The following is a 26,324-nucleotide window of genomic DNA, read 5'->3' as shown; positions in this document are numbered from 1 at the left end:
AGTGTGGAATTTAGGCTGAAGTCGGACAAAAGAGACTCCGTGGTATCAAATAATGTCCGTTCTGCGTGCAGCACCCCCAAATGTAGGTCACGTTGTGAGGGGGAAGGTACGAGCTTTCTTCTTCTTTCTGAAGGGCTGCATGAGTTCCTGCGGTACAGACAAGGCCTGGATGGATGGTCTAATGTGTATTTCACTTCAACAGGGAAATGCTTTTTCACAGAAAGAAATGCTCAAAGACGAGCTTGCCTGGGGGGTGGTGTGTGCTCCCCAGAGATTCCCCAGCCTGGCGGGTCATCCAGCAGTGACTGGGCAACCAGGACTGGAGTTGTTGTCAGGGCCATCCGAGCTTTGAATGGACGTTAAGGCTCCTTCCCAACCTAAGCTGCCACGGGGCTGTGATTCTGGTGTGAACTGGTAATTTTAAGAGTTCCTTGGTTTCAACGTGGTCTCTTATTAACTTCAATTGAGCGTATTGACTCTCTGCAAAACCCAGTGTTTTTGTATGCCATCTCCTAATTCACCTGGAAAAAAAAAATACCAGCTCTCGAGCTATAAATAGCCTAATGAAAAATCAACCCAACACAGCAAGAAGCAGACCAGATGCAGATTTCTGGTAACAAGCAAATAAAATATGCTGGCAAATACCGGCAATTACGGAGGCTTAAGAAATGCTGGATTCCTGGCCATGTGGGGGACTTAAAAGATTGAGATCCTTTCTGAAAATGGCACCCCATGTCTCCTCCTTTCTGAGGCATCGCTTCGAAGCCAGAAACAGCCAGACAGGGAAACCTACATGCCCCCTTTGTGAAAACACAGCAAGAAAACATGAAGGTTGTATATAAAAATAATAACAGTGGGATCCTTGGCTGGTGAGGTTACGGAGTTATCGGTTTTTTTTTTTTTCCTCCTTTGGTTTCCTAAATTTTTTACAATGAGCATCTCTCACTTTTTGATAACCTGAACAAAAACAATAAAATAAATGTCGTGTACGCAGCTATTAAAAGCATGTTTATGAAGAATAACACTGATCTAGGAAAATAGTAAGTAAAGAAAGGAGGCATAAAATACTTTATGGTATGATGTCAAATTTGTATAAACCCTTTTCACTCTGCTCAAATTGACATCCGTGTGTCTGGAAGGAAATGTACCAACATGGTAAGAGGGGTTACCTTTGGGGGGTAAGACTGTGGGCAATTTCAATTTTCTTCATGCTTTCCTGTATTTTCCTAATGTTCTACAATGAACATAGAGCACTTTTGTAATCAGAAAAAACAATAAACACTATATTAAAAATGGCAGCAAGGGAGGGCTCTGATGTCATTTGAAAGTGGGGGAAAAAGAGTGCTTTCCTTTCACCTCCTTAGGGGAGGATCAGTTTCTCTTGCCTGAGTCGTGTGGGCTTTTTGGGGAAGACCAGGGAAGGTGGGAGCTTCTGGGGAATGAGCGCTGTGGACAGAGCATAAGCTTTGAAATCAAAGAGCAGTTCTGTCTTTATTTGTGGCATACTCAGTGCCTCAGTCCTCATCTGTAAAATGGGGCCAATAACATTCTGCTCAGAGAGTCACTGGGGGACTCTAATAAGATTATTAAAGAGCCCAGTGCCCAGCCACCAAATGCATTCAATCAGTGTTAGCTCCCTCCTCTTGCATTGGAAAGGGCAGACAGGGAACAACATGTTAGAGATAAACAGTCCCCCCCCCAAAAAAAAAAGAAAAAAAAAAGAAAGGGACAGGGTGAAAGATGCTGCATTTAAAAATTTCAGTTCAGTGTTCTATCTTCCAGTTTCCCCAGAGTTATCTTTCCCGTCTTATGGGAAGAAAAGGGTGATATTTTCTTTTGAGTTACATTGCGATGGTATGATCTTGAGCTAACAGCCTTCTCTGTATCTCCGTCCCTCTGTGTGTGATGGGGAAAATGCTGCAAAATAGTTTTGTAATCCTCTAGCTGGCGAACAGGATCGACTCTGTGCAATGAAAGTCTACAACCTTTACGGACGGTCAGTGCAAAGAGAATGGACTCCAGGCACATGAGTGTCTGCAGGGGCCCAGGGCCACTTGGGGAGTGTTTATTCTGACAGCTGGGGAGAGCCTGTGCTTTCAACCAGGCCTCCCCCTGTATATGGCCTTTTGAATGTGTGATAAGGATCGCCAGTAGGCGCCACAAGCGTCCACGATCAGCAGGTGGATTCTGAATGGGATCCAGATCTCTGCCAAGTGCCCAGGAGGATTTTATTCACACCCATGAGCCTTGACAGTAATTCTCCCTATGCCTCAGTTTCATCTTGTAATAGAGAAGTATTGAATTTGAATGGCTCAAAGGTATTAAATTAATTATGTTCAACTGCAATTACAATTGCCATTGATTACTTTGGGCCATCAGCATAGTGTCCTGGCAGTGTCAACCGCATCACTGTATGTGGTGGCAGAATGCGAGGTGCCAGTGGCTTCCCAGCTCTGGATAATGAGGGGAGAATAATTGTGGCTCAGAAATCTCAGTAGGGCCATGTTTGCTGGATCCTTGAGCATCAAGGAGTGGTCTCCTTGTTAGCTCCTATCCTGGACCAGGGTCATGCTGTGTAATTAATGATTGATGAAGCAGATTCATGGGACACGTTCTTCTGGTGCTAATCCTAGGCCCTGTGCAAAATAATGCTCCCGATCTTTGCACATGTTGCTATGGAACGAGGAGAGAAACGAGAACACGCACAATGTCTGAATTCATGGTGGACTGACTTCTGCCTGCCTATGCAAAGTAAGAGGAGAAAATAATAATTGTTTCCGTCCATAAAACAGTGTAAGGATTACAAAGAGTTTTCGCATTTTCATTTGATCCCTGCAGCAAGTAAAACAGGTATTTTTATCCCCAGTTAGGGGGGACTGACTTGCTTGAGGTCACGTGAATTATAAGGGGCAGAGCTGGGATTTAAACTCAGGAGACCTAAGCCTACTGACCTTCAAGTGTTTGCAGATTTGGCTTTGGAGGGAGACAGCTGTTGGTCTAAATCCTGGCTCCGCCTCTTACTAGCAGGCAACCCAGGGCAAGTCACTTAACTTCTCTAGGCTCCGGGGTCTTGTCAGTGAATGCGGGTAATGATGCCTCACAAGTGCGTGTTGGTGATGAGATGAAACATTGTGATAAGATAAGTGACATTCTTTTTTTTTTTTTTTAAGATTTTATTTATTTATTTTACAGAGACAGAGACAGCCAGCGAGAGAGGGAACACAAGCAAGGGGAGTGGGAGAGGAAGAAGCAGGCTCATAGCAGAGGAGCCTGATGTGGGGCTCGATCCCACAATGCCGGGATCACGCCCTGAGCCGAAGGCAGACGCTTAACCGCTGTGCCACCCAGGCGCCCCAATAAGTGACATTCTTATGTAGTCCTAGCCACACAACAAGGGATTGCTATTTAAAAAAGGCTGGTGATGGGTAGTAAGGAGGGCACGTATTGCATGGTGCACTGGGTGTTATACGCAGAAATGAATCATGGAACTTTACATCAAAAACTAGGGATGTACTGTATGGTGACTAACATAATAAAAAAAATAATTATTGGGGTGCCTGGGTGGCACAGCGGTTAAGCGTCTGCCTTCGGCTCAGGGCGTGATCCCGGCGTTGTGGGATCGAGCCCCACATCAGGCTCTTCTGCTATGAGCCTGCTTCTTCCTCTCCCACTCCCCCTGCTTGTGTTCCCTCTCTCGCTGGCTGTCTCTATCTCTGTCAAATAAATAAATAAAATCTTTAAAAAAAATAATTATTAAAAAAAACTTTTAATATTAAAAAAAAATGCTCCCTCAGTTAGTTTACCAGCTATGAAGGGTCCCTTCCTCAGACCCAGACTCAGGAAGGTTTCTTTTTCCCAGGAGCGCAAAGAGTTAGGATGTTTGAGGGCTCTAGTTAAGAACTCTGGCTTGCTTTTTAATGTAATGGCAGCTGAGTGATCCCCACGCTACTTGGAGACCAGGACTTGTCATACTCAAAGTATGTATTTTTAACTTTTCTGCTGAGTAAACACACCAAAGAGATCCCAGATTCCTGTAGTCTACCTCCAGCGTGGCTGGCCACGCGATGGGTTTGGGAAATGAGTCCTTGCTGGTTTACTGCCTGACAGAGAGACCTCTCTGACCTTCCCTCCCTCACTCCTGCCAGGCATCTGAGTGCCCATTCAACCCAGCCAAGTTCCAAGCTATGGCTCTGATCCTGTCCCTGCAGCTGCCCACCCTTTGCATCCTGCGGGGGCTCCCCCTTGACTACCTTGGAGGGAGTGGTCGAGCAGCTACTGTGAAGTTAGGAGACTAGTATTTCAGTCCTGGTTTCTGCATGCCTTAACCCGTGACCTTGGGGGTGTCTCTTAGCCCTCTGAGGCTCTTCCTCTGTGGAATGGGGAAAGTTTCACTCATCTCACAGCGTGACTGTGGAGGTGGGCAGGCTCTGTGGTCTTTGACATCATAGAGGATTCTTTTTCTTTATGTTGGGTTAGTCACCACACAGTACATCATTCGTTTTTGATGTAGTGTGCAGTGATGCATTAGCTGCGTTTAACACCCAGCGCTCATCAACACAGACTATGGGTGTGATGTTATCACAGATGGATCGTCATTAGAGACTGACAGTGGGGTTCCAATCTCTTAGTCGTCCAGTGGGTCTGTGGAAAAGCCATTTGGAAAATGCCTCCGGAGCCACTCCCAACATCTACCCCCTTCCTCTCGGATGCAAAGTGGCACATGCTTAGGGCCCAGGTTAAGGCTCTAAGAGTAGTGTCTTCATCGTAGGGGGTGTGAATGGCTGCCAGAGCTAAGGTCCTCCTGGGGTTTCAGACTCAAGGTCAGAGTGAGGGTGACTCATAGGATGGTGGGTGGGGGGACTAGCATCATTGAGGCAGACTTTAGGGGTGACCGAGGCAGGGCGGACACTCCTCAAAATGCACCATCTACGGGCCTAATGCTGGGTGGGGGATGGAGTGAGCTCACACAAGGTGAGGCGGACTTTGGGCTTCAGAGAGAGGCTGTGGGGGCTGGCGCTCTTCCTTGGGGTTTCTTAAACTGGGGGACATACGCCTCCCCAGTCATCCTGGGGGGACCCAAAACCACAGGATAAACAGGGTCTATCTTCCTGAAGTCTTAGCCATTCTAAATTAGGTAATGAGTCATGTTTTTGAATCCAAACAAACAGGCAATGTTAGAGAATAGTATAGAGACCTGGCATTCATTCTCAAGTTATAAAAGGGACGTTAAAAGTGAGGCATGTGATGTTCTGCTCAGGGTCATTTCGCCAGACTCCCTCCGCGTCTTCGTGTCTTCCCCTCTTCTCCCAGGCCATCCCCTTACATGTTGCAGCTGTCCCTTTCCCAGGAGTCCCCCCAGGGGAAAGCGGAGATGCCTCTGTGTCTTAAGCACATGTGGCCACACTGCTGGCTGGCCGTGCATGATCGCAGGCTCCCTCCTTATTTGTGAGTGTGACACTATCCTCTCTAGGTGTCTGCTGCCAGGGTGGAAGGGGGGGTGGAGGTAGGCCGTGGAGAAAGTAGAGAAAAGGGTATTTTGCTTGATTGCAAGAGGCTGTTCCCCACCCTCTTGGTGGTGGGGATGGAAGGGGTGAGGGGTCCGTCTGTCCCTGGGAGAGCATCAGCTTCCCTGGACCCCAGTCACTGAGCTGGGCAACATCCCCCTTCCCCTTTATTGCCAGGTCATCCAGGGCAGAGCAGATGCCAAATTCTCCAGACTCAGGGCTCTCAGACAGGGCAGCCACCAGCCTCTGATCTTGGAATCAGCACAGAAGTCAGGTCATGATAGGAACAGCAGCAGCAGAGAAGCAGAAACCACATGTACTACTTATAATCATCCACTATGTGTCCAGCTCCAGGCCGGGCACTTTCTACGCCCATCTACTAGTTTTTCCCAACAATCCTGGAGCTGAGAAGAGGGAGGTGATCTGCCCAAGGTCCCCCCACTACAAAGTGGCAGGTCTAAGTGGCCACCAAGGAGTTGCTCTCCCCACCACACTCCCCTGCCTTGGTGATGCTCCTTTTGACCTGGCCCTGTGTGACCAGCTGGGTTCCTTGGCACATGGGTGATGTCACATGTGTTGGGCCATGGGGCAGGAGGGAGCCCGAGGGGCACTGTGCTTCCTGCGGGGGCCTGTCATCATGTCTCCCCGGGCAGACGGTAGACACCCCACCTGGATATTACATAGCTAGCAAGGAGTCCCAGCTCTGGTCCCCAAAGGTTCCCAAGTGGGAAGGGGACTGGGGCAGAGAACAGAGAATGGAACCCAGCCCCCCAAACCTGGAAAATCCATTTGGCAAGCACTGACTCCTGGAGCTGTCCAAAGGTGAGCTGGCCTTCCCTGTGAGCATCCTGCCACTGCAGTGGACGTCACGGCATTTGGTGAGATGGGGCTTGGGGTCCAATTCCCACATACCTGACCCAAGGAGCTCAGGCTTGTGGGAGGGGAGCCAGGGATGATGTCACCCTGGAAGGCCCCTAGCGTGGCTCTGGTCCCTATTTACAAAGACGATTTCTATAGCCACCCTAAGGTGTCTGTGCAGCATTACCTGGCCACACAAGGGCAAAGCCTGGTCCCAGGTGGAGCCTGGTAAGGACAAGCTTGTCCTTTCACTGGTCAGCAGTTGGCCTGGACACAGGGCAGGACGAGTGACTAGAGAGAGGGGAAGGTCTCCGTCTCCCCAGATGGGCATGTGTTCTCTAGAAGGTGGAATGGATCCAGGAAATGACAACCTTATTCAAGATCAAGACCAGCAGACCTCTTGGGATAGTTTTTCCTTCCTGATTTGCTAAAACAAATGAGACCACGTGGGCTGAAGAATAAGGCACACACAAGGCACACATCACGTTTGGGTCCTCTCGGTGAGTAACAATGTCCCCCATTGGCCACTCAGGAATTAGGCCCAGCGACTGGTCTCAGCCTGGGGAGAGACTAAGTGGGTAACGGGATTGCTACAAAATGGGGCGGAGTTTCCTTCCTGCCTGCAGAGACGAGGAGTCCATGGAGGGTGGGCACGGGCTCTGAGTTAGGCAAGAGCAGCGCCAGTCCTCAGGGATGCCGTGCAGGTCCGCGGCAGCACCCCGCAAGTGGGGAAGGTCCCCCCCCCCCCCCCCCGCCACCCCAGAGGCAGGGAAGGGCAGAAAGAGCATGAGGCTCAGACTAAAAGGTCTGGGTTTGCTTTTGCTTTTGCACTTACTGGCTCTGCATCTCTGGGTCCATTTCTTTCCTGCCTTGCTGAGAAAGGCCGCTCCCACCCCTGGACTGCCCTGCACACGCCCGCACCCAGATTTGCTCTGTAAAGCCAGCCGAGCAGAACGCCCTTGTCGAGGGATCAGTGGGGGCTGTTAAAGGAAGAGCCTTCTCCTTCTGTTTTCTTCCCCCACCTCAAGCATCCTGTAATGACTACGGTTGCTCCGCCTTGTTTTTTGCCTTTCCACGGAGGATTCTGCCGCTGAGTTTCATAAACTCTTAAAATATAACAGTCAGAAAAGAACTTCTCTTCCTCTCGTCTGAAAGTCCTATTTGTTTGCCCCTGGGCGAGAGAGTGGGGTCCGCTTACATAAACCCAAACGACCCCAGCCATGGCTCACCTCATTTTGCTTTTGAGTTACACTGAGATGCTGGAGAACCCCCTGCCAGCCAGGTCCCTGGCAGGATGGGCCCCGTGCCCAGGAATGATCTCTGCCACCGTCAAAAGTCTCACCGAGTCAACCAGAGAGCAATCTGCTGAAAAATTCCCTGGCCTACAGGCTTCAGGGCCCTGCCTGCCCTAGGGGGCCCTTCTCAGCGGGGTTTTGCACGGGGCTTAATCGATGGCAGAGGGCAAGTTCAGATGCCAAGCTGCTCTCCCACGTCCCTCAGGGCCACATTTACTGGTTTTAATGACACCGAAAGGAGGGCTCCTTCCCTGCAGGCCAGTTCCCCTGCCGACCCAAGAAGGCCTGCTGGTGGCCTTCGGTCCTGATCTCAGGAGCCCCAGGTTAATCGAAGCTGACCCCCTTATCACCACAGGGCTGACATCAGGGGCAGAAAGGCCCCAAGTGTGTTCCAGGATCCCAGGGGGTATGTCTGTGTGCGTGCATGTGTGTGGGGGGGAGGGTAGAGGAGGCTGTGGCTCTGGCAAGGCCAGAAAAACCCACAGCTGGGAACTCATTTGCCCTTGGGTGTCGCCACCAATTAAGTGGGTCCCAACCCACTTCCTGGGCTCCTTTCCTTCCTGCAGTTCGGAGAAGGAAAGCTGCTTCCATCTTTTGGAGAGGGAAAGCGAATGAGGGAAGCCCACTTTTTCTCTCCCCAGGCCTTGTTCTGTCCTGAGAACACGGTTTAAAATATTCTAGTCACAGGCAGGCTATTCAAATAAAATAGAATTTCAAACCGCACGGGGCTTGTTGAGACATTCAGGCTTCTGGGCCGCGTGAAAGGCAAGGGGAGGGGCGGAGACGCCCCCCCCCCCCCCCCNTCTCCCGTTCTCTTTATTACCAGCAGCTGTGATGCTAGACACATCCGAGTGTGTCTCCCAGCCAAGGCGGACAGAGCAGGTCTGACAGCGAGCAAACACACGAAAGCCACCGCAAGGCTCCCCTCCCCGGTGGCAACTTTAATCATTTGAACTGGAGCTCAGCAAAATAAAAATAAAAATAAAATAAAATCTGAATATTGTAAGTGCCTCTCCAGTTTCCCTCAGAGAATAGCTTGGGGGAGGCAAAAAAATACAACGCTCTCTCTTGTCTGTGGCTGGGCTAGGCAGCGGCCTTTAAATATTCATGCCCTGTGTGCAAGTGTGCTGTGCAAGGGAGGAGCGGGCGGTGCCTGCACAGGGCTGGCCAGGGAGAGGCTCGGGGCCAGTGGTGGGGACTGCAGGCATCCGGAGGCAGGAGGCTGGAGCCCGCGGGCTTCTGGAATACCCGGGAAGCTAACTGGCACAAAGGCACACCGTGGCTACGTCTCTACGATTCGTCGATGGGCATCTGACCTGCCTCCCAGTGTGTTGCTCTCCCAGCCCCTTCTGCCTCCACTGCCTGTGTCCCCCACCCTGTCATTTCTCACCACTTCTGACTCATCTCTCTAAAAGGCAAGTTACATCATGGGTAGTGGAGGAAAACTCTCTGCACGGACTCAGAATGAATTTTGGTGACAACTGGCAGGTGCATCTCTGGCCAATTATTTTCAAGTGTCAATGTGCATCCAAATCGCTGAGGGTGGGGTTTGAAAAATGCAGATTCCCAGGCCCCGCTCTGGGCCGTCATCCTGGAAGACCAGGGTGGGACCTAGCAATCTACACTGATTGTGTTTTCTAAGTGCTGGCAACTGCAGAAACAGAGGCCTACTGGTCAGGTTGTATCTAGATTTCCAAGGAAATGCACAGAAGGCGACGCCAGTTCCCTTTTGGGAAACTGCTGATGATTGTGGGGCTTCTTGAGTGAGCATTTTGAGATATTCTGCAATTGCTTCAGCTCCCAAGTGTTGGAGGGACCCTAGGGCTCCCAGGACTGGTGTGCATTTAGAAGAGATGCTCAGTGCTGGGTGTCAGCCCTGGAGCTTGGCCAGCCTCTCGGTCCCCTGTGGGCTTGACCCTCATCAGAGACCTTAACCCATCTCTGCCTTGTGTCCCCTTTCTGCACCTGGCCCTATAGCCAACGAAGACCCCTTTCAAGTTGGTGGGATTTGAAGGCCCCGAGTTAACCCCACACAGTTCACACAACAAAGCACCATCCCGTCACCGACGTTCGCCAACCTGGGAGGAGGAAATCAACTCGCTGCCTTCTGCGTTTAGGATCTGAATAAAATAGATGGCAAGGCTTACAAACCTGGAAATGCATATTGCTATTTTGATTATTTATTTTTCTAGTGAAAAACATTTCCCCCAACACGGGGAATTCAAGACCCATCAGCACTAGATGAATGGTCTGCAAACCTGAATATGAATTAGCTGTGTTCTCAGAGTGGAATGGACTCACCGCCTTCCCTTCATTACCCCTGCTGAGCCAAGTTCTGGAAAAGGGCAGGAAATAGCAGAAATAGCCCAGAGCAAATTTGACTAGAGGGAAAATAAAATAGGCCGGTAAAACAAAACAGCTGTTTAAGCTATTGATCAACCAGAGGTTATCAGGGAAATGATGAAGTATTAGGAAAATATCATTTTTAACCTTGACACTTCTTACTCTAGAATTAGGCTCATGTTACAGCCAGTGAAGAATAAATTTAAAAATCAAATGGTTTTACGGATCCCCCTGACCTCTTAAGAAGGCCAACAACCTCTGCTCATTTAGATTTCCCTCCTAAGAAGCCTTCTCTCCCGGGAGTCCCCTGGGAGGCACCTTGGAAATGTCAGCGATGAATGAGTAACCCACCACCTGCATCAGATAGAGGGATTTCTCAAATACAGTTTCACGTAATCAGTCTATTTATTTGTGCTCTGACTTCTTCCAAAAAGGACTTAAAGTGGCTCGCAGAGATACATACAATCTAGTAAGGTAACATAAACTAGAACAGGGTGAGAAATTGGCCAACTCTTGGCTTAGAAAATTCAGCCGGCTGGATAGGGACTGCCCATCATGAACCCCTATTGGCTTATTAAGAGGGGAGCCTCAGATTTAATTTGACCATTCTTCCGATTAAAAAAAAATTCTTTGATACGTTCTTGTTTGTGTTTGCCTGTGAGTTTGTATCTCACAAAAAGCCTGGAGGGCTGCGTTTAGCTGCGACCCTGAGCTGCGGAAGCCTGCCTGCCTGCACCTCCCCGGGGCTTCGCGGACCGGAGCCAGCACAGGGAGAGCTGGTCTGGTCAGTTTCACACACAGTCCACAGCTTGGAAGGAAACAAATTGCTCAGGGGGCACAGAGCTATTCCTGAAACAAAGCCAGGAAGGGATTTCTCCTGTGAGTTTCCAGAAAGAGAGGACGGGCCAAATCTGAAGTACGTGTTGGCTTTCTGCTCGGTGCAAGAGGTTGATGGCGTGCCACGCGGTAGCGCAAAGAAGCAGAGGCACGCAGGGCCCTCGGAGAACTTGGAATCTGGTTTTGGCTCATGTCCTCTCCCTCCCTCCCCATTCTCCTTAAGGCTTCCTCAAGGTGCCAGGCACTGTTGGCTAAGTACTGTCATGCTCACTTTGTCCCAGGCACTGTGACAATCCCTGAGTACATATTAACCTATTTAATCCTTTATTCTTTGGGGTAGGCGCTCCTATTGTGTCCACTTTCCAGGTGGGAAAACTGAGGCCCTGAAAGGTTATGAACTTGCCAAACAAACTGTACAGCTAATCAGTGGTGGAACCTAGCTTGGGCTCAGGCAACTGATTCCAGAGTCCACAAGCTTAATCACTGGACCACGGTTGGGTATAAGCACATTTCTTTTCTCTAGAGATTATGACCTTCAGCTAAGAAACATGGCAAGCCCCTCAGTCCACACGCTAAAGACGTTACAGCCACAGGAACCATCCAGGGAAGTGGCTTTGGAGGCACCTTACCGAACGCCACCGGTATCTTAGTGAAATTTATGTAGATCAAATTTGTGATGCTCTATAAAATCTGAATGTATTACAAGAGCTTGATGTTTATAAAAAGGCTCGTGTGGAAAGTCTTTTGTAGATCACAGTCACCCACCCCTGCTATGCCTTGGAAATATTTTCTGGATTTGCATCAATCGAGGCCCCACTGCAAAGAGTTCAGTGCAGCTGAGTATGGGGTGTTTGAGGTAAGATTCTCTGCAGATGGGACTTCACCGCGTTGGAGCATGCCCTCTGCCTAAAGGATGACCAAAATGCCATCTTGTCCTCCCCCCAGGAGAACAAGCAGCCCCACCAGCCAGGCTACTTTGCTTATGTTTGCATTCAGATGGAAGTGCCCAAGGCGAGGGGTGGGAGGCGCAGTCCAAGAACTAGGGGAGCACTGAGACTTGCCTCACACGGAGAGTTCTTCATCGGGGCGGGGAACGTAGCGCTGGTCACAGTAGCACTTTCAGAAGTAGGGACGTCAGTGGTGCTGAGCAACAGGGCGTGGCCTGGAGCAGAGAGGAAAAGAGTCAGAAATGCACCAATTCATGGACTGAAGTGCCTCGGGGTGCAGGGTTAATGGGTTCTGCATCATTCTTCTCTAGGCTTGGAACAGCTTTGAGGACATGGCTTGCCGCTGCCTCCAGTGGATAAGGCAGTCTGCTTGTCACTGTCAACAAAACTTGGCTCACGCAAAGGTCTTTGCCCCAAACGCTCTGCAATATCCCAGCATCCTACATCTGGGCTACTGCATCCCTGATCTCCCCAGGTCACCAGCTTTAGCCCATAGCCCAGGAGCAGCCTGAAACACGCTGGACTCCCCCACCCCCACCCCTCCCCATTTCCTTTGCCCTCTAGTGGTCTCCACGACCTTCACTCTCTTCCACCAGGTCATCCTGTGCCCCATGACCTGACCAGGAAGTCTTATTTCTTATGTTTTCTCATTGATCTGTCTGCAAACCTGGGAGAACACGAGCCACCAAGCCCACATGGTGGGGAAGAAGCATCTGGAAATCTCCAGGAACTACAGAGCATTTCGGGTGGTCCGTGCTATGGAGATGGGTGCCAGGGTGGGCCTGCAACCTTTTAGGTATGGCCCAGAACCCCACACAGGACGTTACTCATTCATTTCTGCTCTTTTCTCTTAGCAAAGTCTGTTTTGGGGTTACTACCAAGTAACAAATTCAGGTGGGTCCACAGCAGAGTGACCAAGACAGGCCAGAAAGCCTAGAAAGCACGTGGCCCATCCTTGGGGAAGAATCTGTGACTAGGGAGAGAACGGCCCTCACGCGGTGGGTGGGTCACAACCAGTGTCTTCAGATATCTGAGGGGCTGCTCTGGTGAGAGAGGGAATAGCTGAGTTCCGAGGGGCTCCGGGAGACAGAAAGTACGATCCGTGAGTAGAATTTACAGAGAGGTGGAGCTTATCTCCGGGAAAGGAGAACGGGTCTTTGGTTGCAGCCTACTTTAGCAGGCAGCGAGGGCCCTGTCACTAGAGGTATGTCACCCACTTGCTGTGGCTGCCATGGAAGGCTACCGAACAGAGAGCAGAGACATGAAGGTCACATCTTGCTTTGAGCCCCATTTCTGTCCTGTTCTCCTCCACCAGGTGCTGAGGATGGTGTGATCTGGTGAGGAGGCTGGGAGGAGAAGCAGGAGCTCTCCCCTCGCTAAGGGGCCCTGCAGAAGTCTCCCGGGGCTGCAGAACGTCAGCCTGCCTCCTCACGGGCCAAAGCCAGCTCGCTCAGGTGCAGTTAGCTCTGAGGGCCAAGGACAGGACTGCACAGGCTCTGGGATCCCCAGTGGTGGAGCTGGACATTGTCCTCTCTCACACTTTGATCGTCATCACTATTATTACTATTAATTCTTAAAGGGACCCATAGGATGCATGGTCTTTGCTTAGAAAGAGAAGGATTTGATACAAGGGACTCTAGCTCCACAAAGAGCAGACAAATGCAAGGGAGAGAAGGGGAGAGAAAGCCCAGCTCTAGCCTGAAGAGAGGATGGCCACAGGGCCTGCCCAGGCCTAGCCACTGGGTAGAGCCCAAGGCTGGGCCCATGGCTGGGTGGTCCGGCCTCTCCAGCAGCCCCAGTTTGGGAGCTGTGCTGGCCTCACAGGCCCTGCCTCATCCCTCCCTCATTCCATGCCCCAGCTGTGTCTCCAGTGGCGTCAGCTCACCGGGTCTGGGTCCAGCCACATCTCTCGAGTGTGTGGAGGCCCTTGTTCCTCTGGCAGCCGCAGAGCCACACAGCCACAGGGAGGATGGGCTCTGGCACTGGGAAGGTAGGAATTTCCAGCTTGAGCTGGGCAGGGATGGGGGATATGGCTGAGGAGGCTGGGCTCCAGGGAATGGACCAGATGTGGGGCTAGGTTCCCAGGTCATGACCTTGGGCCCAATGACACAAGGCCTCCCTGTGTATCAGCCTCCCTGTAGAGGGCTAGGGTCTTCCTTACTTCTCAGTGAGTTACATGCCAGACACAAAGTGGGTCCTCAACAAACAGTGAATGAATGAATGAATGAATGACTACTATTGTTGCCACTCTTCTTATCTTTTAGCTGATCCTTCATCTGGGTTCTCATTTTAGGGGATTAAAGGTGACATCTACCTTGGCCTGATTTAATAATTTGGAAGCTGGGAAATCTGAAGAGGGAATTGTGAGCGAGCACCCCAGGGCAAGCTCTGGGCAGTCCCCTGGCTTTGCCCTGCAGGTGTGGCGAGGTCCAGCTGTTCTGGGGTAGGGCCCTAAGTCTCTTGTCTGGCCGGACGGGCACCAGGGGGAAGGGAAGAGAGCAGCAGTACCTCGGTGGTCCTGGCCCCGGACATCCTTCAGGGTCCTGATCTGCCACTGGGGGTTGTGGGGTGCGAGTGTGCCCTGGGTCCAGCCACAGAAGCCATCCTCGAAGTTGCAGTAAAAACCAGCAGGGAGCTTACCTGCAGGGAGAGCACAGGGGCACGGTCATTTCTGGGAACGCTGAAGGCAAAATAGGCCAATGTCAAGTAACATTAGCCAGGCATGACCCGCGTATCCTCATCAACTACAGCCCCCAGTCGGACCTTTGGTGTCTCACAATATCAATGATAATGAAAATCAATAACACATACAAGTGATCTTCGGAAAATAAAATAGTAATAGTAATAATAATAATAGTGTGGTAGCAGGGGAATAACCCAGTTTTATATGTGACGGAGGAGAGCTCAGGAAGGTTAAGCAATCTGACCAAGGTCACACAGCCAGTAGGTAACACAGCTGGGCTTGAACCTGCATCTTCTGCTTCTAAGTCTGTGCTCCTTATTCTGATCCACCGTGAATGTGACCCCAAGAGAAGGCCCTGGAATTCATTTCTGATGGTTGACACAGTGACAAGAACATGATGGTGGCAGTGGTTGTGTGGGTAGGACTAGGTTGGGTTCCTCAGTCACCCCCGTCTGCAGACACATATTGCTCAAACTTTCTACTTGCACCCCTTTACCTCCCACCTCCCTTCCAATGAAGGGGAGCCACGTGAGTAGCTCTGGCCCACGAAATGTGAGTGGAAGGGATGTGTGTTGCTTCTGGATTGAGGCTGTGGAGAGGCCCCGTGCAATTCTTCAGTCTCTCTCTCTCTCTCCCTGCTGAAGCAGCCAAGGGGAGCTCTTGGTCCTGACACCGCTGCTGTCTGATGGGGGGCCCCCCGCTTCAGTGTGCAGGTACTGTAAATGTTATGTTAAGCCCCTGAAATTTGGGGATGGTTTATTACTGCTCTAACCTCCCTTGTCCTGGCCAAGCAATGCCAGCCACGGGGCCCCTTATATTATCTGTTGGCTCAGCATAAAGGGCCCCGTTACCCTTTTCTCTACATCAGGCTGACCTCGGGTCCCACTGAAAAGGCCACAGTCAGCTTTATGACCATATATTTCCCAAGTGCCCGCAGAAGGAGGAGGAAAGAGAAGACGGTCAGAGAGAGCTCACTTTTTGTGGCTTGCTCAGAGAATGGCTGCATGGACGGCACCCAGCCCTGAGGAGCTAGTGGCCCATTCTAGGCTATTCCGACAGCACCCACAGCCCCAGGCCAGGCTGCGGAGAAGCAGCAGGACTATGTCTCCGAGCAGGAGGAAAGGGGCTTTAGCTGGACCCACCACTCTCTCTGTCCTTCCTCTGTCTTAGCCTTCCCGGCAATGGCAGGCTGACAAAGAGGGCCCTAGCGCTTCCTGGCTGTGACAGCACCTTAGTGAATTATTACTCATTTCCCCCTGATTCTCTGTGCATTTCACACAGAGGCAGAATTATAAATTAAGACCGGCTGTCACTGACTTTGAGCATCTCTTCCCATTTATACTCCCCTGAAGAAATCATTTTCCCCCCAAGCCCCGCATGTTCCTCTGATTAAAAATCCAAAAGCTAAGGAGATCTTTCTGTTTTATTTTTTATGCCCCCTCAAGGGACCCCACATCCACTTCTTCTGCAAAAACGAACTGGTAGCTGGAAGTGACCTTCCACGAAGCGTCCTTTACAAACGTGCTTTAAACCAGGCACCACGATGGAAGATTCTAGCAGGCAATGGCTTCTGGTAGAGGGAGGAGTCAGGGCTGGGTTGAAGCCTTCACAGCTTATCACCCCCTCCTTCCCCCTTCAGGAGGCAGGGGCAGAGAAGTTAGCCTCAGCAGTCCTGTGATCTGGACACCTAGCGGTAGCCCTAACCTGAGGCTTTCTGCTGTGCGACTCTAGGCACGTCACTTCTTTTCCTCAGAGACATAGCTCCATCGTCTGTAAAATGGGGCAATATTAGTGTCTATTTCACAGGGCTGTTTTGAGGGTCAAATAAGGCAGAGAGTGTGGCGTTCTGTAAGCAGAGTTGAGGGAAATACAGAGTGGCGGTGGCATTATTAACCATCGATCACTCCCGGTGCAGGGGACTCAGCAGAGGATGAGCTGAAACAGCCAACACTGCACTGGGGGCGGAGACAGCCCCCCCCCCCGGGGGGGCTACCTTTCTGGAAATGCCTGTGGCAGCTCTGGCTATGCCTTCCACCAGGGCAGGAAGGAGGAAAGCCATTGGAGTTCTCCACCTTCTGGAAGCCCATCCTTGTCCTGGCTTTGCCTAAGATCCAGAGTGAGCCAGGAAGGGGAGCCCTTTTCTCTTTGGCTGCTTGAATAAAGGGAGGGGAGGTAGGCAAACGAGGTGGGTCAACAATTTATGTGACCCCAAAAGCTTGCAGGATGGGAGGGGGTGCAGGAGGAGAGGACCGCGGCTCTTGCCAGCACAGTGGCTGTGTACTCAAAGAGAAGTCACTCCTAAGGAGCTGGTGGGGTGGGGAGTCCGAACAAAGACCCTTGATGGATTAGGCCAGGTTTGGGACACGGCTGCCAGGGCCAATGGCTGAGCACAACGTTGGCGCACAGAGCTGAGTCCAGTGGTTTCAGCTCCTTTGATCATGCCTTTCTCCTCTCATTCACCCCAAGCACCTACTCAGTGCTCAGCACTCTGTAGGACCAAAATACTTATTTGCTGAATGAAATGGGAGTGGGTTCAGTCATCTAACCCGTTGCTACTCCAAATGTGGCTCAGGGACAAGCCACACCCACCTCACCATCACCAGTGAAAACTGTTAGAAGGTCAGACTCTCAGGCCACCACCCCCATCACCACCTGCTGAGTGAGAAACTGCATTTCTAACATTTTCCACGTGGCTCCTATGCGCCTTCCTGGCAGGGAAAGACCGCCCCTAACTGATCCTCTTACTTCGTTGGCTGGATGGCCAAATCAGGCTGCTTGGAGGTCAATGAATCCTGTAACATTTGGCAATTATGACACCTGATTCCACTGTAAGAGAGACAAATTGGGAGAGTCACAGAGATGTGGCCTCAGCAGGAGCTGTAGGAAGCTGCCAAGTGTAAACTCCAGGCCAAATGACACTACTTCTTTGCCTTCCTGTGTGACAGCTCTGTTAACATTTTTGATAAATATGTGTTATACATTTCCTTGAAAATATGGAGTCATGGGAAAAAATGCTAGAAGAAATACATCATCATATTATGGTTATCTCTAAATGTCTGAGAGGGAGGATTACGGACGACAGTTATTTTCTCCTGTGTACTTTTCTAGATTTTCCAAATATTTTACAGCCAATATGTTTTATTTTACAATAAAGAAATAAACTTTAAAAAAACTGTTTTTTTGTGCCTGGCAGGAAGAGTGTCCCCGCAGAATAGATGAGATTAGTGAGTACATGGAGGGGAGGCAAGCTGCCTGCAATACCCAGTGAGTCAATGACCCTTCAGGGGAGGAAGTGGAGACACCTGACCTTTTCTGGGGAGTCACATGCCACTGAGGCCATGGCTTGACACACAGGGAACCCTGAAGACGCCCTTTGATGGGCTCCAGCATTCTGGGATATCTCACTCGGATCAGCACTGTTTAAGTGGAAAGAGGGAAGGAGGATGGTGTGTGGTGTGTGGTTTGGAGGACATGGAGTGGGCACATTCATGATTGGATGCAGGAGGGCAAGGGCAATGCCACCTCCATTTCAGCTCCCCTACTTGTGCTGGCTTGAAATGGTGCTCAGGATGGTGTCTGATAATCTGAATGAAGCTGTCGGTGGACTTCCTTCTGGAGCAAGTATGGGGGGTTAAGGTTGGGGGTTGATGGGATACAACCTACTTTCTCCTCCAAGTTCCATCCATGGCAGGGCTTAGTGGACTACCCTGGCCAGATATTAGTGACCCTCACTCATGGGGACTCCTTAGAACTGGACGTTCCCAACAAGGCTTGGGTGACCACCTGCTCAGAGAAGACATTCTAACAGGTTCCAGATTAGCCAGGAAGGACCAGGTGATGTCAAGACCATTATCCTAAATGCATCACAAACATCAACACATCAGCGGGCATCCTGTTCCAAGTCATATTAGAGGTGAGGAAATAGGCCCAGAGGGTGGAGACAAATGATCTGAGCCCCCTGCGTCCCAGAGAAATGTTGTGGCAGAGCCCCGGGCCTTCCTTGACTTTTCCCTTCCTCCCCTTCTTCCTAGATACATAGCTAGAGCTGTGCTTGGCACAACCAACCACTGGACACTCATGTAACAAACGAGTCTGGCTCGTAGTGGTTCCAACTGGGTCTGAACTGCTTCTCAGCCACTGGCTAACAGTTTCTGGACTTTAGGTTCCTCATCTCTAAGATGGGTACAATAGCATCACAGAGGGTTATTGTGAGGACAAACTAAGTTCATACATGACAAGTATTGGACAGTTCCTGGCGCACAGTAAATGCTCAGTAAAGGTTAGCTATCATCATCATCATCATTACTTTCTTTACGGGGATGCTTTCTAGAATCAACATCAGTCAGTGTGATCAGGAAAACTGCAACGATGCCAGACAGAATGGGGCATGCCAAAAAGGAAAAGGATATTTGCTAAGAGTACTGCCAAGATCAGAACAGAAAAAGATTGAAATAACCCTCCTTCTGAATTGAACTTCTCCACCTAGCAACTGATTTCTGTAGCTAAGAACTCAGTGGGGGCATTCTCCAGGGTGGAGCTGTCATTCTGAGAGCTGGTCAGAGCAGCTTTTCAAGTGTGGCTCGAAAGGCCTCTGGGCCCCAGGAACCTGGCCTCCATACGGGAGACAGGCTGTCCTCAAGCTTGGAGTTTGCCCTGGAAATCCATTAATGGCAGCCCCAGAATGGTAAGAAAATGCCCCAAGCCCATGGTAATGGGCTGAATCCCACAGATTCAGTGCTCTAATCATGGCTCTGTTCCTGACATGCTGTGTGACCCCGAACAAATCAATTACCTTCTCTGTGCTTTCATTTTCCCAATTGTAAATCAGGGCATGGCTGGTCTGACCTGTGTCCCAGTTGGGAAGTGGGTACCAAAAAAACTTTAAAAAGGCAACAACAAAATCACAGAGCTCAGATGCACTGCAGGATATACTGCAGGGACCAATAACTAGAGACACACACACAGACCCCTGCCTGGCGCAACATGGGTGGGCTGGCTTCATTTTGGTCCACGTGTGTAGTGAGAGCTTTGTGAGAAAAGCCAGGAACAGTGTGGGATAAACAAAGGGCTTACCTGCAAGTCTTCACTGAGTTTTATCTAAACTACCACAATTCCATCATGATTGGAAAACTTCACTGGAAAGTTTTATATAAAAAGGAAATTCTTCAAATTGAAAAATGGATTTTCTTTATTGCTTCATTTAAAAGAGAATAAATAAAACCTTTTCTCCCCCCAAGGGAAAATCTGTCCTCCAGATGATGTGGGGGATAGCGTTAACTTTTTAAAGCCATTCTGCAGGCCACGGTGTCTTAGGGCCAGGGTATGTGAGAGGTGAGGCCCTTGCTCCTGTGTCTGCGTCCCACAGCACCCCAGGCACACCTGCCGCATCCGCTCCCTACCGTGACTCTGCGGTCTCACTCCCTGCCGCTGCGCTGCGTTTTCAGCACTCTGAAGACAGGGGCTGTGTTATTCAGCTCTGCTCTCTCATACGTTTTCTAGCTCCTAATATATGGGTTTTATAAGTATTTGTGGTTTCCCTGGCATACACGTGCATACTCTGAGCCAGGCCACTGCTAAGAGCATCGATTCAGGTGGAGTGAGCACTAGCCTGGAAATGTAACTCTGTCCCCAACGACCAGTGAGACCTCAGCAATTTGCTTTTGTCTATGGGGACCAAGCTTCCCGACTCATTTAGTGATTTTAAATCAACAAATAGTTAGTGACCCCCCTATGCTGTGCCAGGAGATACTGGTATGGGGGAGAGGGCCAGATTCAGTCTGCCCACAGACAGAGAGACGGACGTGGAAACCACCTCCACGAAATGGAACGGATTCACATCCACTAGCCTGGCAAAAATAAAAAGGCATCATAATAAGTGTTGACAAGCTTGTAGAGAAGCTAGAAGATTTATACATTACTGGTGGAATGTCAGATGGTGTAGCTACTTCGGAAAACAGCCTAGAAGTTTTTAAAAGTGTTAAATACAGAGCTGACCCAGCTATTTACCCCTAGGTAAACGCCCAAGAGAAATGAAAACATCTGTCCATCCAAAAACTTGTACGCGGTTGTTCAAAGCAACGTAATTCGTAATAGCCAGAAAGTAGAAACAACTCAAATGTGCATCAAGTGACGAATAGACGGACAAATGTGCTGTTAACCATACGATGAGATAGTATTTGGCAGTAAAAAGGAATGACGTACTTACACATGACAGACAGGGATGGGCCTTGAAAACGTTATGCCAAGTGAAAGAGGTAAACCACAGCAGAATACATATCGTATGATTCCATTTATATGAAATGCCCCAAACAGGCAAATCTATAGAAACTGAAAGTAGATTAGGGGCAGCTTAGGGCTAGGTGAGATTGGAGGGAAATGAGGAAAGGTTGCTAGAGATTACCTTTGGAGGGATAAAAATGTTCTAAAATCAGATTGTGGTGATGGTGGCACAGTCCTGTGACAATACTAATAAACACTGAAGTGTGTACTTTAAGTGGGTGACGTGTATGGGGTGTGAATTATATTTCTAAAAAGCTGTTAACAAGAAATAATGGACATATGGTGGACGGATGGAGGCACCAAATGGGGGGGGCCCAGAGGAAGAAGTACCGACTGTACTTGTTGGGGTGATACTTGGGGGAATGGTCAGAGGAGCCTTCCCAGAAGGATTAACTCTGGAGATGAGTTTTTTTTTATTTTAAGATATTATTTATTTATTTATTTATTTATTTATTTATTTATTTAGAGAACAAGAGAGGAGGAGGGTCAGAGGGAGAGGGGATAAGCAGACTCACTGCTGAGCAGGAAGCCTGACACGGGGGACTGGATGCCAGGACCCCGGGATCATGACCTGAGCCAAAGGCAGACGCTTAACCAACTGAGCCACCCAGGCGCCCTGGAGGTGAGTCTTGGAGGAGCAGAGGTGACTGGAGAAGGAAAGGGCCTCCTGGGCCAGGGGTACTGCACAAGGGAAGCCACAGAGGAGTGGTCTGATACAGCCAGCACTGGGGTACATGGAAGCTTGGGCGGATGGGAGGGCGGGCTGGGTGGTGGAAGGGAAGGCCTGAAGAGGGAGGAGAGTGTGGCTGTAGGGGCCTTCTAATGTCATGTTCCTGAGTTAGGCTTTACCCTGCACATCTTCTCTGTGCCATGAGGAGGCTGACAGCATAACTTACAAGACCTGTTTGGTTCTTAACTTAGCTCTGTCTCTTGAAGACTGTGTAGCTTTTGGAAGTCACCACGGGGAGGACACGAGTGGCACTGGACGTGAGGAAAGGTGTCCAAGCTCACGTGCCTGGGATGATGGGGGCAGGGGGCTGCAGGCGTGGGCTGGGCTGGGGCGGGTGGGGCAGCCCCATCTACTCACTGCACAGCTGGCCCTCGTCTTCTCCCTGGGCGCAGTCCCGGTGGAAGTCACAGGCCTGCCCGAGCTGGAGGACAGTCCCGTTCCAGCAGGTGAAGGAACTCTGCAAGGCCATCTTGGAGCCCGGGGATGTTCCTGGAGAGCACACAGAGACACAAGCCATTGGTCAGTTTGGGTGGCCCTGTGGGAAGGCTCAGTGACAGCATCACTCTGCCCCGTCATATCCCACTGGGACACCCACATCTCAATCTGGTTACACGCAGGGCCAACACCAGGAGGCTGAGAGGACGTCAGCCTTAACACCCCATCCCTTACCCCCTGGGGGGGTCTTCACTTTCTAGTGAGGGTGACTAGCAGAGTGGCCCCAGGTTTGGTCCATGTTCCCTCAACACTCTGGGGTCCTCAGCCCCTGGCTTCAGTGTGCCAGGTGGAGAGTCTGTGGGCAATCTCATCTGTCACAGACAGCTCTGCCTGCAGGGTCGGATTTGAGGCATATCTGGTCCGTGTATCTTCCACATGTTCTTGACCCCAGCTTCACCATTGGAATGATGCTAGAAACACGCAGCACTTTCTAGGGTTGGACCAGCTGTGTGATGCTGACTGTATCCCTTCTCTGTGTGGCTCCCTGTCTCCCCATCTATGAAAGGAGGGATTCTGATGATACTTCTAAGTTCCATTCTGGAATTTTTACATAAATCATGACTCTCATATAAATCATATTATCCAGTGGCAGAAGGGAGAAGGAGCAATTTATAATGAACATATCAGCAGTTATTTCTGTATCGAGAAAAATGGGTTATGATAATGAATTAACCTGTGGCCCCAGAGAACCAGGCTTAAGTTGGCCTGCACCAGCCTGCCCTTCTAAATGGGGGTCTTTGCCTGGCTCACCTAGCAGGGGCCTGGTTTGTGTTTCTGAGTGTGCTCCTGCCCTCCAGCTCTCAGTTTGTGTGCGATGGGGGGACAGTTTGGCTCCTGTGGAGACAAGCAGGCAGGGCCCACCTGGGTCGATACCCCCAAGTCTGATGGCTTGGCACTCTGTGCTCTTTTCTAGCTCCCTCGCCATGATGGCTGGTGCCTCCACAGTCTCCCCACCCCCATCCCACCCCTTCAACGCTCAGCTGGGTGGGCAAGAGGGTGAACCAGGACTCCCACTTGGCCAAGTCCTGCAGTCTCTCTGAGCTTCACATGAGGGGTGGGCTTCTCCAACCCTGGCTGTGAGATTGGATTCCCGTTTATTAGATTTTACTTCAGTGAAACCTCCCAGCTGATTGTGATGTAGGACTCTGCAGGTTAGATCATCTTTATTATCTGAAATGCCATGATTTTCTGGTTCATTTCAGTTCCCACCTTAACTAACATCAAGTCCAGGCTGTTTGCTTCTAGAATCCTCTGCCTACCTCAGCACATCTGGCTCTGTGAAGAGGCTAGGCAAGTCTTAACACTGCCCATTTCCTAAGTGGGGAAACTGAGTCAGGGCAGCTGAGTGACTTCCCTAAGGCTCATAAGTGGGGTGCAGACCGAGCGTGTCAGACTGCAAAGCTGCTCTCTCCATCTCACAGAAGGCGAGTGCTGGAAGTGGCCTTCGGGCCTCTATCGCAGGGCAGTCCAGATAAGGCTCAATTTGCTAATGGCTGGCACATGGCCACCACCGTTGTCAGAGGGGCCTCCGGCCTGGCTGGGGTTTCCGTGTAACTGCAGGGCATGGGAAGCGCAGGCCCTTCTTCCTTCACGGGATCACATCCAAACCCTTCAATCTGCTCTTCAAGGTCCTCTGTGCTCTGTGCCCCAATTTCCTTTCCTGTCTCACCTCGCTCTGTGTCTTCAACAGACCTTTGGTCGAGCCTCACTGGGTGTTGGTCCCATGCCCCCTAGCTCTAGAACATGCGTGCACAGCCCATCTTCTTCACCACGTCGATGGAGCGTCTGATGTATTGTCCCCCCAGCCCTCGCCAGCGCCTGGCCCCTATGAGCGCTCGTGAATAGCCGGCACATTAGGTTACCTGCCTGCAGTAACCTCTGGAGTAATGGCCCCCCAGATAGCCATATCCCAATCCCCCAAACCTGTGAATATTTACTTCATGTGACAAAAGGGACTTGGTGATGTGACTAAGTTAAGGGTCTCTAGATGGGGAAAGTACCCGGATTACCCAGGTATGATCATAAGGGTTCTTAGAAGAAGGTGACAAGAGAGTCACAGAAAGAAGCAGGAGATGTGATCATGGAAGCAAGTCCGGAGAAACATGGGGAGGGGGTCACGAGCCGGGGAATGCAGGCAGATTCTAGAAGTGGGAAAAGGTGAGACAGCCGTTTCTCCCTTGGAGCCTTTAGAAGGAGCCGGCCCTGCCTCCAACTTGACTTTAGCCAGTGAAACTGATTTCGGGCTTCCGCCCTTCAGAACCAGAAGAAAATAAATGGGTGTTGTTTTAAGTTGCTAGGTTTGTGGTGGTCCGTTACAGCAGCCCCGGGAGGCGAATACACTGGCTAACCCCGCCGCCAGCTGCAGTCACGGGCCCAGTCAGCTGAGGCCCTGCGTGCCTTTAGATCAACTCCTCTGTTCCTTAGCTTGTCCTGTGTTTTGTGGTTCCCTGGACTAGACATCTTGGCCTTTCCTCCTCACACAGAGGGAGAAACGCCACCCTTTCCATCCCTGTACCTCGGGACAGCCTAAGATAATGTTTCCTCCAGATCCCTTCCCAATCCAAGGGCAGGGGACTCCACAATGGAAAGTCACCCCGCCCTTCCCAGTTCCAACTCAGCTCCCAGGATCAAAATACAGAAGGAACGACAGGAGACATGATGCTCATTTTCAAAAGTAAAATGCCATTCATTTTATCGCTTTAATTCTGCATAGGAATTTCCCACTTGTCCATCTTGGCGTCTTGGAAGCTGGGCAACACGGTGCTTCTACGGAACTGGCACCGGTCCCCAGAAAATGCAGTCTCCCCCTGGTAGAGCTGGAGGAGCGGTGTTCTCCCTGATGCCCCGATGGAGGCGGACTGGCTGGGGGGTACCTGTGGTCTTTGTCCCTGGAAGCAGGGGCCCAGCAAGGACACCTGGCCCCCTATATGGTGCGCGAACTCCCCGCCGAGCACAGTGCCAGGCACTTCACCTGCTTGTGTGCTAACCCTTACAACCACTGACACAGGCAACTCTGTCCTTTCCCCTTAAGAGGGGGGAGTCCCAACTAAGGGAAAGTGGGAGCAGTGGCAAGCAAGTGGCCCTGAGGGCAGACTGGTGTGTCCACCGCTGCTGGTGGGCCCTGACTCCTGGTGACACTGCCTGTCCTCTCTGCCCCTCCTTCAGTGCAAGGACATTTAGGATAATAAGAAAAATTCTCCTTCATCTTGCTTGGTGGTTTCCAGGTTTCCCAAACATTTTCTTCTTATGCCCTCTATGGGACCATTACGTAATGAGGACCTTTATTCCCCTCACTCCCAGCACTACCAAAGACAACATCAGCAAAATAAAAAAATGTGTGAAGTCTTCCTCAACCTGTGGGACAAATGAAAACCGTGTCATGTTTGATTCACACCTTGTGATTAGGCCTTATGTTTCACCACGTGCTTCTGTGAGCACATGCGTGTGACGCTCCAGTTACTTGTCATTCCCTGACTATGTCTCCTTAGTTTCTTTTTACCTTCCTTCACTTGAAAAATATAGGCTTGTTGTTGAAAGCTTGAAACCAGGGTAAAAAGAAATGAAAACAATGCCCAGAATTCCACTGCCCAGAGGCCAGAGTTTTTAACGTCTTGGTAGGTTTCTCGTTAATGTTTTTGGCCTATGCTCTCCCAGTGTGTATAGTTGTGTCATATGTATATAGGCCTTAAAATAATTTGGGTTATATCACAAGCTTTTCCCAGGCTTTAAAAATTCCCCATAAGAAAAAAAAATTCCCCATACGACACTTTTTAATGGCTACGATCCTTTGTAATATGGACCATCATTTATTTAAACATTACTCAATGACTGGATTGTTGGACTGTTTATAATAACACTTTGAAGAATATCTTTGAGTATAAACCTTTGCCCGCATTTCAGATTATTTTCATAGGATAGATTCCCAGAAGTGGAATTACTGAATCAAAGAGTATAAACATTTTAGAGGCCCTTGATACATATTGCCAAATTGCTTTCTAGAAGTTAATCCAATTTACACTCTCACCAGCTGTGTTCATACACACACGCCCCTCTTACTACATCCTGGCCAACCCTGAATATTATCGTGGTTTTTATTTTTAACTCAAAGTATTTCCCTGCTGTTTTATTTGTATTTCTTTGATAGGCTGGATATTTTCCCGCATGTTACTAGCTTTATTTTACTCTTTTAGGGACTTGCCTACTTCCTTTTGCCAATTTATCTGTTGGATTTTCCTGTTTTCCTGTTGAAATGTATGAGATTATTGATAAGGATGTGAAACAATTGGTTATATGTTGACAATTCCCCCAGTAATAGAATACATAGAAGTGTATTTTCATTTTGTGTATGATGCA

General features: G+C 50.1%; 1 protein-coding gene across 1 annotated transcript in view; it reads right to left on the bottom strand.

The window, feature by feature from the left end:
* ALK (ALK receptor tyrosine kinase) overlaps positions 1 to 26,324 on the bottom strand; it is a 678,810-nt gene that overhangs the window by 109,015 nt on the left and 543,471 nt on the right. Inside the window, exons 6-8 of the mRNA XM_034659705.1 lie at positions 21,834 to 21,965; positions 14,293 to 14,424; positions 11,899 to 11,999 (exon numbers count right to left, since the gene is read on the bottom strand). Of these exons, the coding sequence (XP_034515596.1) occupies positions 11,899 to 11,999; positions 14,293 to 14,424; positions 21,834 to 21,965 (365 nt within the window). The remainder of the gene's footprint in view (positions 1 to 11,898; positions 12,000 to 14,292; positions 14,425 to 21,833; positions 21,966 to 26,324) is intronic.

This window comes from Ailuropoda melanoleuca, chromosome 4, assembly GCF_002007445.2.
Source record: "Ailuropoda melanoleuca isolate Jingjing chromosome 4, ASM200744v2, whole genome shotgun sequence".
Taxonomy (NCBI): Eukaryota; Metazoa; Chordata; class Mammalia; order Carnivora; family Ursidae; genus Ailuropoda; species Ailuropoda melanoleuca.
This window is presented reverse-complemented; position numbering and strand designations above follow the sequence as displayed.